The 14,334-nt window shown below is 39.4% G+C and overlaps 1 protein-coding gene across 1 annotated transcript in view; it reads left to right on the top strand.

The window, feature by feature from the left end:
- DNAH6 (dynein axonemal heavy chain 6) overlaps positions 1-14,334 on the top strand; it is a 242,056-nt gene that overhangs the window by 90,652 nt on the left and 137,070 nt on the right. The window contains exons 30-34 of the mRNA XM_055312464.1: positions 2,416-2,553; positions 5,073-5,240; positions 9,024-9,172; positions 10,513-10,620; positions 13,642-14,197. Coding sequence (XP_055168439.1) covers positions 2,416-2,553; positions 5,073-5,240; positions 9,024-9,172; positions 10,513-10,620; positions 13,642-14,197 — 1,119 coding nt within the window. The remainder of the gene's footprint in view (positions 1-2,415; positions 2,554-5,072; positions 5,241-9,023; positions 9,173-10,512; positions 10,621-13,641; positions 14,198-14,334) is intronic.

Here is a 14,334-nt window from a genome sequence, read left to right as displayed (position 1 = left end):
TTTCATGGGACTTTCTGTAAAACCCTGCTCCATTTTTAAAATCTAGGAGAAAAAAAGGTGTCAATGGGAATCTTTTTTTTATTAATAAAAAATAATGTTTTTTTAATAAACAAAGAACAATGGAAGGACAACACAGACAGTAAGTTATTTCACAGGAGCAGAACAAGTGAGGAACAAGAAACCAGAAAATCTTGAGAGAAGTAATCAGGAAATGTGACCCTTCTCCATCCAGAGCAGGTGGCAAAGACAGCCTCTGAGTACACACAGGAAAGAATATGGGAAACTGCTGTCGGCAATCTCTGGAAGAACTGATACTCCCTAACATCTCACATTTATGGGGATCTGCTCCCATCACTATTAAGTTATCTCATCTCAGCAGAGGTACATCAAGTTTTATGATAGTGGTGATTTTTTTATTTTGGCCATAATAATTTTGGTTGTTTTTGAGCTTCTCAAATCAAAATTTGAATTTATACACTCAAATCCATCTTTTAATGATTAGCTAGTCATCACTTAGGCTCAGACAGTCCTGGGAGCTGTGCATTTCCAAAGGCAGGATGTATACCATTGTGACACTTAAAGCCACAGGGTACATCTACATGATTGACTTATCTTAGACTCTAGAGCAGGGATCCGCAAACTTTTAGGAAAATGCCAAGTGGTAAATATCTTAGGCTTGCAACTTGTCAGTTCTTTCTGCTGTTGTGGTATGAAACCATCCATGTACAATGTGTAAATGTAATATATTATGAATGAGCATGGCTGTGATCCATTAAAATTCCATTCACAAAACAGGTGTCAGGCCAGATATGGCTGTGGTCTGTAGTTTGATGACCTCTGAAGTACCAGTTACATTCAGTGATAAGAAATTTAAGTATTTATTTGTTCTTATTTATACTCTACCTTGTTCCATAAGGGTTTATTACACTAACCTTTTAAAATTTAATATCAGGGCACCTGGGTGGCACAGTTGGTTAAGTGTCTGACTTTTGGTTTCAGCTCAGGTCATGATCTCAGGGTCATGAGATTGAGCCCCACATCAGGCTCTGCACTGACCTTGAAGTCTACTTGGGATTTTCTCTCCATTTCCCTCCCACTTGTTCTTTCTCTCCCTCTCTCACTCTAAAATAAATAAATAAATCTTTAAAAAATAATTAAAGAAATATCTACATGTAGAAAAATTTTAACTGTACAGAAGGATCCAAAGTTAAAAATAACAGATTTTTTCCCGTATTCACATCACCCAGTTCCACTCTCCAGAGACCAGGTTTCTGATTGTTTTTACTTCTTCTGGTGATTGCTATTATCTCTAAGAACTTGTGTCTATTACTTTATTTGTATATATCAATTTTGGACATTATCTGCCAACTTAGGAAATCAAGATTTTATTAGGTATGACCTTCCAACTTTCTGTTCCAACTTCACTTCCTAATTTTTGTTAGTTTATATAATTTTGTCTTACTATGTCAAGGTATATAAAGTTGTACTGTTTTATAACTATAATTATGCCTTCTTTGCTTTGTCTGGGGATGAATATAAAAACGTAAACCCATTATATAGCACTTATAATATCATGGATGATTCATAATGGAATTTAATGGAACAATGGAAATAGAAAAGGATCAATACATACATCATGAACACTCTACCATTCAAAGGAACACATTCCAAGACAAATACCATATGATTTCACTCATATGTGGGATTTAAGAAACAAAACAAATGAGCAAAAGGGAAACAGAGAGAGAGAGGGAAGAAAACCAAGAAACAGACTCTTAACCATAGAGAACAAACTGATGGTCACCAGAGGGAAGATGGTTGAGGGGATGGGTGAAATAGGTGATGAGGATGAAGGAATGATGAGCACTGGGTATTGCATGGAAGTGTTGAATCACTAAATCCTACACCTGAAACTAATATTACACTGTCTATTAACTAACTGGAATTTAAATAAAAACTTTAAGAAAACAATAAAGGAACATATTCTAAGCTTCAGGATTAATGGGTTGTTTTTCTATGTCTTTTTAGCTTTCTTCTTCTAAAGCAGTGTTTTTCCAGCTTTACTGTGCTTGTAAATCACCTGAAGATCTCATTTTAGTGCCTATTCTAATTCTGGGGAGGGCCTGAAATTTTGTATTTTAAAATCCCCTGGGTGATGTCAACTCTTAGTGGTTCACTTTGAGAAGCCAAGAACCAAGTGGTTCTCACAGTGTTAACTCTGGATCAACAGCATTATCACCACCTGGCAACTTGTTAGAAATGCAAATTATCTGGCCATACTCCAGACATCCAGAAGAAGAAAAACTATTGCTTATTTGCAGATACCACCTCTTTTTAATATTTCTACTCAGAATTTAACTTTTGAAGGAGTTCAGCTTTGCAACACAAAGTTGAATAGCATTATTCTGATTTCAGATGATGGGGCGCTTCTTCAGTGGTCTGGCACAGTCAGGGGCCTGGTGTTGCTTTGATGAATTTAATCGAATTGACATAGAAGTTTTGTCAGTCATTGCACAGCAACTCATTACTATTAGGAATGCCAAAGCTGCAAAGGTAAGCTATAGGACAATTGTCCAGGAAGGTAGCATTTCTTAAGTCTGTAACCAAGTGATAGCATGTTGCATTTTAGGAAGAACAGTACTAGCTGTACCATATCTACTCACCTTTCCAGTGTAATTGGTGAGTACTACAGCAATAAGACTTAATTGAGTGAATTAATTCCTCATCCAGGTAACACAGAAACAACCATACATCAGACACTGTGTGGGGACTTGGAGATACAGGGATGGTGAGACTCAGTCCTGCCCTCAAGGAGCTCTGTGCTTCCCACTCCCAACACACACATGCACATATACATCCACTCACACCCCATCCCTGTCCTTCCACCTCCTATTTCCCTCTGCACTTTTCTGGCCTTTGACATTTATTTCTCTGTTAGGTTTCTCTACTGTACCTCTTCTGGACTCTACTGCCATCATGGCCCCCGGGCTCAGCCTCATGCTGGTAGGAAAATGAGAGAAGAGCCCTACAGAACCCAAGGGGACCTTGTTTCTCAATCTATACAAACCAGAATAAGCTTGCCAGTTGTTTAATATTTAAATACTCACTGCCCTGAGTCCCTATCGAGTCCTCTATCACTACCATGTCCCCTTTTAAAGAGCACCAGACCTTTGCTGGATCCTGGTGTAGCAAGGGGGACTCTGGACCCAGCTGTAGCTCTAGAGAGAGAGGCATTTTCACTGGAAGGTGCCCTGCTAAAGAGTTGTTAAATTTTTGATCATCACTTCTACAAAAAAGCAAATTACAGAACAAGTAAAAAGAAAGCAGAAATTGAACTTTAATGAGTCACTTAATTGTGCCAGGCATTGTACTTTACATTTATTTCATTTTCAAACCAAACCTACATGAAGTAGAAGGCATTTTTCCAAGGTTACAGATGAAAAGGATTCAAAGAAATTAAAAAATATTTCTGGGAACACCACAAACCAAGATATAAAACTAAATCTGTATGACCCTAAAGTCTGAGCTCCTTCAACTACACACTCTTCTGCCTCCCACACCTTCAAAGGAGGCCTGTATTAAATGCAGGGACCTCCAGATAGAGCATAACTCATAAAGTCACTGTCACCTTGCTGAGCCTTTAGCTGAGAGCAAAGCACAGGAAGTAAGAAAGAAGGACCAATGAGAATAGAGGCAGGATGGAAGCATTGCTGACCAGAGGGCAACAATGAGAGACAAAAGGAAGGGAGGAAGACATCTGAGATAGTTGGAGGGGAATCAATCCCCTGGAACAGATGAAAAAGCTAGTGCACAGAAACTAACAGGCTTGAATAGCACAAACAACCATTCAGTGGCAGCAGGACTGGTCTCCATTATACTGCCCAGCATTTTCTCCTCTGAACTATGACACATCTCCTAGTCTTCCCCTGTATTCTTTGTGTCTGTTAATAGTGCCCTCCTCATGTGGCCCAGCTAGAAACCTGGAATTCACCTTGGATTTTCCCCCCTATTACCATCAATCCCAGAATCTGTGCTGTTATCAAGTCCATTTAATGTTATCTGCTATATGCCTCTCATTCCTAATTGTAACTCCATGATTCCTGGTCTTGTCATTTGTTCAATAATAATTCCTTACTGGTCCCCCGGTCTATAGTTTGTCCAGCTTCTCCACTGCCACCTTTGATAGTATCACTCTGCCCAAAATTCTATGCTTCCCTCCACCTACAGGACAAAATCTAAATTCCTTATCCCAGTGTGCAAGACTTCTGATGCTCAGGCCTCAGCCTAGCTACACTTTCCTCTTAGAACTTTACCCTTAGTGAATGGCTGTTCATTTCCTGAACATGCACTGCTCCCTGTGACCAGATGGCTGCCTCTGCTTATCCATGTGAAATGCCCTTCTTCATTCTTCAGTCCCCCAGCAGGCATCCCTGTTCCTCCTGTGGACTTCGCACACACCTCCAGTGGAGCATCTGTTGTTCTACATGACCACAGGTTCCACATCTGACTCCACACTGCAGGCCTGGGAGCTTCTTGGGGCCTCAGGAGTGAGTCTTCCTCAGCTCTCCACCTCCACGCCTGACCCCATGCCTCATCCGTAACAGATGCTCAACGGGTGTTCCTTTTGAATGAGAGTCAAGGGTGGGGCAACAGTAACAGTGGGGCCTCCAACACCCAAGGACTAAGATCCCATTGGAATTTCTTAGGGAACACCAGAAAGTAGGGTAGAAGGTTTCAGGGCCATTAAATCTATCTTGAATTGAGGAGTTTCAGCAAGAGGTTGAGAGGCCTAAAATATTAACAGGACTGGGCCAGAAAGGAAGAGACAATTTGGGCAAAGCAGGGGCAGGGAGGCAGAAAGCAGGAAATACTGAGCCCAGAAGAGATTGAGAGTGGGTAGAACAGAATCGGGAGGGAAACATTCCCTGTTGTCCAACAGCAGGATTCACTAGGCTGATGGTCTTTGCTTGAGTGTTCCATACACAAGGCTTGTACTCAAGTGGTGTTTATGTGAAAGAATTTCTAAATGTTTGGAGAAGTGTTAACTTATAGTTTCTCTTTCCTTTAAACAGCTGTCTAGATTCATGTTTGAGGGACGGGAAATAAAGTTGGTCATGACCTGTGCAGCCTTTATCACAATGAATCCTGGATACGCAGGCAGAACCGAATTGCCAGATAATTTGAAAGCCCTGTTTAGACCCTTTGCAATGATGGTTCCAAATTACGCTTTGATTGCAGAGGTGAGCTTCATGTTATAAAGCAGGAAAAATTTAAGCATGTTTTTTATTTACCATTTGATTCTATTGAGATGGAAAGTTTCCTTTAGGATTGTGCCCTGGCACAAGTTACACATTATCGTTTGCTCTTCAGTGTAGATATGATTGTTATCACTTATAATGTTTTGATGTGTGTGCATGTGTGTATAACTGCTATATCCCTCCTGCCCAGAATGGTATATGGAAGATAGTAGGCCCCTTAGACTGGAATGAATCAGTTTAATGAACGCCAGTTCATTGGCGTTTATTCATTTCTAAGAATTAAAATGTCTGGGGACAACTGAGTGGCTCAGTTGGTTAAGTATCTGCCTTCAGCCCAGGTCATGATCTTGGGGTCCTGGGATCCAGCCCTGTGTGGGGCTACCTGCTCAGTGAAGAGTCTATTTCTCCCTTTCCCTCTGCCCCTGATTGTCCTCTCTCTCTCTGTGTCTCACTCTCTGTGTCTCACTCTCTCTCTCTCTCCCCCTCAAATAAATAAAATCTACCCCAAAATCAAAATGTCTGAATGCATTCTAAAAATTCTATTGCAATATTGTGATTTATAAGAAATAGATATTTGGTCACTCAATCCAAATAGATTTCCATACGTATTTGGTCTTCATCCACAGTTTCTGGCTTACAGCTCCTACAAACCTTGAAATTTTCTGTGATCAGGTGGTGTCTTTTGTTACGTTAGTGCGATGCTTTTTAGAAAGCCCTTAGGTAACCTAAGGATGGAGGGGAGGCTGGTTGCCAGGAGAACCAACCCTGTGATTACAGGGGAACCTTCAATCCCATGTCTGCCCTCTGGACAGGAGATAGGAGCTGGAGGTTGGATAAGCCAATGATCAGTCAATCATGAACTTGTAATGAAGCCTCCATAAAAACCCAAAAGGACTGGGTTTAGAGAGTTTATGGGTTGGTGAACACTTGGAGACTGGGAAGAGTGGTGTGCCTGAAGAGGGCATGGAAGCTCCAAGCCCTGTCCCCATACCTTGCCCTATGCATTCCTTTCCATCTGTCTGTTGATTCATATCCTTTATCTTCAATAAACTAATACTTGTGTTTTCCCGAGTTTTGTGAGCTGCTCTAGCAACTTAAAAGAACCTGAGCAGAAGGTCATTGTGATATAGGAAAGACATTAGGGTTCAGGGCTGATGGCCAAGAAAGAATTCTTGAGACATCTCTGGTGCAAAAAAGTGGTTTTAGTAAAGCACAGGGACAGGACACGTGGGCAGAAATAGTTGCACTGGGATCATGAGGAGTGGCTCATTATAGACTTTCAAGTTGGAAGGTGGTTACGGACAGCGTTAAGTCTTTAAGGAATTTTGGAAACAAGGTTTCCAGGACCTTGAGGGGGCTAGCTATTGTTAGGAAAAGGTCATTTATTACCATCTAATAAAACCTTAGTCATGAGACAGACCCTTCAGATGATATATGGATGGGTCATATGCTTGGAGGATGACTGCCAATATGTATCTTGGGGGTTAGAAATAAAGGAAGTTTCCAAAGGGATTTTTATACATTAAAATAGACTTACAGGATTCAGGGTGTCAGGCTAAGATTACCTTTTGCCCTTAGCAAAGTATCAATGTCCAGACAGTTGAGTCCTTAGAGGAACGTCACTGTGCCCTTGTCTGTAAGTAATAAGGATATTTAATAATTTTTCTTCTGCCTTTGTTTCCCACATCAGTTGAAACCTCTAATCTGTAGCAGTCAGAAACACAGATAACAGCCCGGACTTGTGACTGGCATCTGAAGTGGGAGATGGGAGGCAGTCTTGTAGGACTGAGCCTTTAACCTGTGGAATCTGATGCAGTCTCTGGCATTAGAATGAAATTGCTCAGAAAGTATAGATTATTCCTGTGGCTAATAAATGCCTTTAATAACGCTAATTTATTCTTCTACAAGAAATAAAAGAAATTACCTAAGAATGGAAGGGACCGTACCAAATCCTATAACTTTTATTGGTATAATACTTAGAGCATCTCATGGGTCTTCCAGCACCCTTTGTGGGCATGGTAGGGTGATGAGCAGTTAAGACAGGTGGTGTTTTCCCTCTAAACCCTCTGTGGACAGGAATAATAAATGATTTGTTCATTGTCCAAAGCTGGTAGGAAGGAAACCAGATTTAGAACTCAGTCCAAAATTTTATTCATATCTCATTCTTTGTCTTGTTGTTATATTACTTAATGATCAATTGGGGAAATTTCAAAAAACAGTTTCTGAGTGCTATTAGCATTGTTGTTAAAGACTGAGTGAATTGGGGTCTGTCCATAGTAAATATTTTTAATATTTTTAATTACCTGCAATGTGCAGAGCACTGTGCTAATTTTTAGTGATAGTGTTAGGAGTTAGTTAGACAGTTACATAGTCCGGGCAGGGTCCCCAACAGGAAAATATGGAGTCAAAACAACTAAAATGAAACAGCACTGACATTCTGTTTTGCAGCTTAGATAGGACCATACTAGTGTTCTGCTTTGCAGCCTTTGCAGAAATGACTTCTGCAAAACATCCTAAAATAAGACAACCACAAAAGCACTTGTTTTTGTTTTTGAGATTCTATTTATTTATTTATTTGAGAGAGAGAGCATGAGCAGGAGTGAGGGGCAGAGGGAGAGGGAGGAACAAACTCCCTGCTGAGTAGGGAACACAAAGAGGGGCTTGATCCCAGGATCCTGGGATCATAACCTGAGCAGAAGGCAGATGCTTAACTGACTGAGCCACTTAGGCACCCCAACAAAAGCATTTGTTAATATCATAGGCAAGGGGCAGTTAAGACCTAAGTCCCCAGATGCCAGCAAAAAAAGACCATCACCATAGAGACATTAGCCTAATAAGTAGACAGATACATGACCAAAGCCCTGATTGGCATGACTCATCACACCCTGATTGCTTAAGATAGTTCCACAAAACTTTTTTTTCCACAAAAGAGTTTATAAAAACCCCTAAGCTTAGAAACTCCAAGGGCAACCCATTCAGGCCCTTCTCCCTCTCCAGGAGCTTTATAATCTTGCTCAATAAACTTTGATTTGGTGCCCACCATTCCTTGTCTGGTCCCCTCTTAATTCTCTGAGGCAGCAACCAAGAACTTTGGGCAATTAGGGGACAAAAATCCTGTAACAATAGAGCAATAAACAAACAGACATCAGTAAGAAACATCTACATCATTTCAAATCCTGATTCTGAGGCCAACTGCAGTGACTTGAATAGGTTATGGATTGAAGAAAAGATCCACACTCACCTCCACTGTCATCACCCAATTTATTTAGCCAAGAATGCAGAAACTTATCAGAAGCAATATAACCTTCTAGGGCAGAGGAAGGGTACAAATCTGTGTAGGTTGCCTCAATACTCAGGGAGCTCTAAGGGAGCACCCAGCTATCACTGATTCTGTCCACAGGGTGGTGTTCCTGTAAGATGGGAGAAACTCAAGTCTTGCTTTTGTACTCATACCTTACAACACCATCCAACCTTCATAATGCAAATGTTTTCTAACAGAAGGCTCTACTGCTCCTTGAACTAAATATCACCAAGGCCACATCTCATCTATAGAAAGAAAGCAGAATCACTGCTCAACCATCGCTGTATAACATTCCACCTTCCACCTTCTTGTAACACAGAAAATCCTTTTCCTTTCAATCTTAAATGATATAACAACTTGGAGAGGTAAAATGCCTAAAGTAGAGTTTGAATACATTGGTATTATGCTAATATGTTGCCATCAATACAGTATAAGAAGCATTGCATTGTACTTTTCCATTCTAGGTAATTCTATATTCCGAAGGATTTGAATCCAGTAAAATATTAGCAAGAAAAATGACTCAGATGTATAAACTCTGCAGTGAACAGCTCTCTCAGCAGGATCACTACGACTTTGGCATGAGAGCTGTAAAGTCTGTACTGGTCATGGCAGGGTAAGAAGCCAAAGTGGTCAAGAATGAAATTCTAAACCATGTAGTCAAAGCATTAAATGACTAATTTACACACGGCTCTTAAAGTGACATAGAAATGGACTATAAATGTTAGCTGCTACCATCATCATTTTGTCTTACACTCCCCATGCCACAGTCAAATGGGGCATCTCTTCTCATTGCACAGAAGTTCTGGTTGGCCCCACACTGAACCTGAGTCTCCACCCTGGGCTTCAGCTAGCTTTCATTTCCCCTGAACCCAGCACAAAGTTTGGGTTTAGTGTACTTAAAAGCCTTTATTACCATAGGTAGGATGAGTAGACTTAAAAGGCACCGTTTGTTATGCACATACAGTAAATTTAAGTCCTACACATCGCCTGACAAAGACCAAAGAAGTGCTGAGAGAAACTTCAGTGTCCTCCTTCTGCCCTCAGTCCAGGCTTACGTCCTAGGCTCCACTTCTGCCTTTACAGTATGGTCCAACACTGAGCTGCTTTGTAATTTCTAGTAAAGCAGCTTTCTAGTGTCTTCATGTCCCAACTTCTCTCTATATAACTTCCTGAAACTCCTACCTCTGGACCCCCACTTTATCCAGAGTCTCTCTAGTCCTTCTTCCTAGGCCATGACTCACTGGTCTGGGATCCACAATCCAGGGCCTCTTCTGTCAGGCCCCTGTATCCCAGGGCTCTGAGCAAATCTCCCTGCCCTTCTCTGTTCTTTCTTTCAACCTCCCAGATACAGTAGTCTTCCCCTTTACAGGACTGCCTTGTAAAGACCAAGGATACTAAAGAGTTTGGATATACTTGCACTCCAGAAACACAACCACATGCCAGTGGACAAGACAGACATGTGAGCAGTCACCTAGGACACAGTGCATGGGGGCAACCATAATAGGGCTGTGCCTGAGGTTCGCTGAGGAGGGCCATAGAGGAACTTTCTGGAGGAGAGAGTAACTGGGCTGGGTTTTGAAGGAGAAATCGAAGCAAAGCAGGACTTTCTGGGCTGAGAGAAAAGAAAGTTGCAGGACTGTGAATCATTATGGTGCATTCGGGAAACTGCAAATTCAGGTTGGATAAAGTCTGGATTGATGCAGGGAGGTCAAGAAAATACCTTTGCCATTCTTCTCAAAGCCATGTAGCCAGTGCCTTATCTGTCCTTGTGCTCTGATGGAAATGGACAATGGGTATGCAAGGAAAAACAATCCTTCCCTTCTAACTGGAATCCGCAGAGGGATGCCTTCCACAGCTTTTTGCAAATAGAATCCCTAACCTACTGGCTAGGAAAATCATGCTCAGTAGTATTAGGTCCTTGGAACATCATCTAAATTATACCTTTAAATTTAGGTCTTTAAAAAGGGAGAATCCAGACCTCAGTGAAGATGTGGTGTTGATAAGAGCTTTACGAGACTCCAATTTGCCAAAATTCCTAACAGATGATGCTCTTCTGTTCAGGTAAATTTCTAGATGTTACAGAATAAAGCATAGCTGCCATGTAGAGGTAAAGGGTGGTCTTCTCTTCAGTTGTGTCTGTGTCTTACAAGGTAATAATGTGCTCATCTTTTCTGGAGAAATTTATTACAGTTTAAAAAATACTAGTTTAAAATAAAGAACCTAAAATTTAAGCATCAATCAGTCATTTCTTTTTTCTTTTTCAAAATATTGGTCACTAGGATGTGTGTTATACAAAGTAGCATTTGATTATAAGTTCTGACCTAAGAGAAATTCCTGACCCCCAAAAAATCAGACTTGGGGCATAACATAAATGTGATGGCTTTTATCTACCTCTACTTTTACTATTGAATTTTATGTTTATCGAGGTCGTACATGTATATAGTTGTAAAAAGTATCATAAATTAGTCTCAAGAGAAACAGTAGCTCCATGCCCTTCACCAACTCCCAATTGCCAAAGGTACTCATTTTTCAATTCTTTTGTTTCTTTATTTTGTTATTTCCCTACATATTTTTATTACTGTATTTATGCTATATTTTTATTTTTCAGTTTTAGATATGTGCTATAGAGTTAGTAAATGGAAGATGATGATATGCACATGCACTTCTTCCCGTCCTCTTACCCTCCCTGTGGTTATATTGCAGTCTAACTGGAGCTAAATGTCCAGGTTTCCATAATTTATTACAGCTATATAAACAGTATCCACAGCTGAGCCATGTTTCCCTTGTTTTATTTTCTTTTCCCTGCATTTGTTGATTGTCTTAGTTTTTATTTTTTAATCCTTTACCTACTTTCCTATAAATTTATTAATAATTTATTTCTAAATTCTGCCAGAGTATGTGTAAACCTCCTTTAAAAAAAAAAACAACCTGGGGGATCCCTGGGTGGCTCAGCAGTTTGGCGCCTATCTTTGGCTCAGGGTGTGATCCTGGAGTCCTGGGATCAAGTCCCACATCAGGCTCCCTGCATGGAGCCTGCTTCTCCCGCTGCCTGTGTCTCTGCTTCTCTCTCTCTCTCTCTCTAATGAATAAATAAATAAAATCTTTAAAAAATAAAATTTTAAAACCCCTTTAATTATATAAGAGGGTTCTAGCAAATTTGTCTCTTTGGAGCCCTCTGTTCTTCTGCTCTAATCTGGATTGTTTGCCCATTATCTGTTACACATTGATCATCCTGGGATGCCCACTTATGATGGTGTTGAAGTTTCCTTTGCTTTTGTCCTGTCAGATCTTCTCATTTCCAGAACATGTCTACTGTCTTTTGGCAAAACACAATGATGAAAATTCCTACACCTTTATCTTTGCACACCTATGATACTTCTATAAAGTGATATTCTAGTACGTAAGTTTCCTAGGTTTAATTTTTTTAAGATTTTATGTATTTATTCATGAGAGACACAGAGAGAGAAAGAGGGAGAGAGAGAGAGGCAAAGACACAGGTAGCGGGAGAAGCAGGCTCCATGCAGGGAGCCTGCCATGGGACTCGATCCCGGGTCTCCAGGATCACGCCCTGGGCTGAAGACAGCGATAAACCTCTGAGCCACCCAGGCATCCCAGTTTCCTAGGTTTTACAGAGTATGAGTATTTTTAATTTAGATAGATTCTATTAAAGCATTGTCCAAAGATATTTACATTTATACAAATGATTTTATGACAATACCTGTTTCCTTTTAAATGTTTTAGAGAGTGACCAAAAGTTGTACACTATTTTAATATGCATTTCTTTAATTTTTAATGCCATGGAGCATTATTTCTTGTGTCCATTAGTCATTTACATTTATTTTTAGAGCATATTTCTATTGTTTTCTTTTTTATTGATTTGTAAGAAATCATAAACTTCATGTGGTATATAAATTGGAAATACTTTTCTAAGTCTATCATTCTTTAAGTTTATAGATAAAACCTTTTATCTCACACAAGTTTATGGGTTTTTGCTTATTTGTCACTTTACCAACTTTAAAAATAATAGTTGTAGATTTCTTATCTTCCTTAGAAAGACCTTGGCTAGATGGAGGGTGGGTGTTAAAGAGGGTGCTTGTTATAATGAGCACTGGGTGTTGTATATAAGTGATGAATCACTGAATTCTACTCAGAAACCAATATTATACTGTATGTTAACTAGATTTTAAATTTTAAAAAAATTTAAATAAAATAGAGCAGCCCAGGTGACTCAGCGGTTTAGCGTAGCCTTCAGCCTGGGGCCTGATCCTGGAGACCCAGGATGGAGTCCCACGTCGGGCTCCCTGCATGGAGTCTGCTTCTCCCTCTGCTCTCTCTCTCTCTCTCTCTCTCTCTCTCTCTCTCTCTCTCTCTTCGTGTCTCTCATGAATAAATAAAATCTTTTTAAAATTTTAAATAAAATAAATTGAAAGTCCTTCTTAACCTAGTGTTGCAAAATACGTCTCTTACATTTTCATCTAGTATTTTTGTTGTCATTTCATACTAAACTCTTTACTGCATTTCAAATATATTTGTGTATATAGTATGAGGTAAGAATTTAGCTTCTTTTTTACCCATAGAAATATCTCATATTATCTGCTTCTCACAGAAACAGTTAACTTTCCCTTTACTCCCTTTTTTTAACCTACTACTAATTTCTATTTCTATTCCCATCTTAGTTTTCTAAATGCCTATTCAGTTATAAGCATGCATAAATGCTTTTGGAAGAAATTGAGATATAAATATAATTTTTAAAATAAATTGATAAATTCATCACTTTCTATGTTTGGTACTATGCCATGTACTATGGACAATACAAACACATAAGAAATATTCCTTACCTCAAGAAGCTCCCAATGTACTTAAGAACATTGGTGTACTGTACAGGAAACAAAAAGAATCATATACAATATCAGATAAATATTAGATTCTGGTATAACACATTGGACAGACTAGAACTGTGCATGTTCAGAAGAAAAGATCAAGAAGAAAAAGAAGATTCAATGTTATCAATGATTGTAATAAATTAATTGTAACAAATTGGGAAATATCAATAACTGATAGTTTTATTTTTGTTTTTTTCAGTGGAATCATATCTGATCTTTTTCCTGGAGTCCAAATTCCAGAACATGATTATGGTATATTGCAGTCAACAATTATAGATGTCATGAGTAAACAGAATCTTCAGCCTGAGACATGTATGGTTAAAAAAGTAATACAGTTTTATGAAACTATGCTGGTAAGACATGGTGTGATGTTAGTTGGGCCAACAGGAGGTGGCAAGACCACAGTTTACCAAATACTAGCAGAAACTTTAGGGAATTTGCATAAACTTGGTGTAGACAATCCCTTTTACCAACCAGTTAAAACGTACGTTCTTAATCCTAAATCAATTACAATGGGTGAATTATATGGTGAAGTTAACAACATAACCTTGGAGTGGAAAGATGGTTTGATGGCACTAAGTGTCCGAGCAGCTGTGAATGACACTTCAGAAGACCATAAATGGATCATCAGTGATGGGCCCGTGGATGCTCTTTGGATTGAAAATATGAATACAGTATTGGATGATAATAAGATGCTCTGTCTGGCTAACAGTGAGAGGATCAAACTCACACCTCAAATCCACATGCTTTTTGAGGTAAATATATATTACATGCCTTACTGTGGCATAAAATCATTCATTAGATTGGCATGCCATCATCAATTTTTTTCTTGTTGATATATCATTTACTATCTGTAAGGCCTACCATGGTGTTTTGTTTATATACTAAATTG

The sequence above is a fragment of the Nyctereutes procyonoides genome, unplaced genomic scaffold (assembly GCF_905146905.1).
Source record: "Nyctereutes procyonoides isolate TBG_1078 unplaced genomic scaffold, NYPRO_anot_genome, whole genome shotgun sequence".
Classification (NCBI taxonomy): domain Eukaryota; kingdom Metazoa; phylum Chordata; class Mammalia; order Carnivora; family Canidae; genus Nyctereutes; species Nyctereutes procyonoides.
This window is presented reverse-complemented; position numbering and strand designations above follow the sequence as displayed.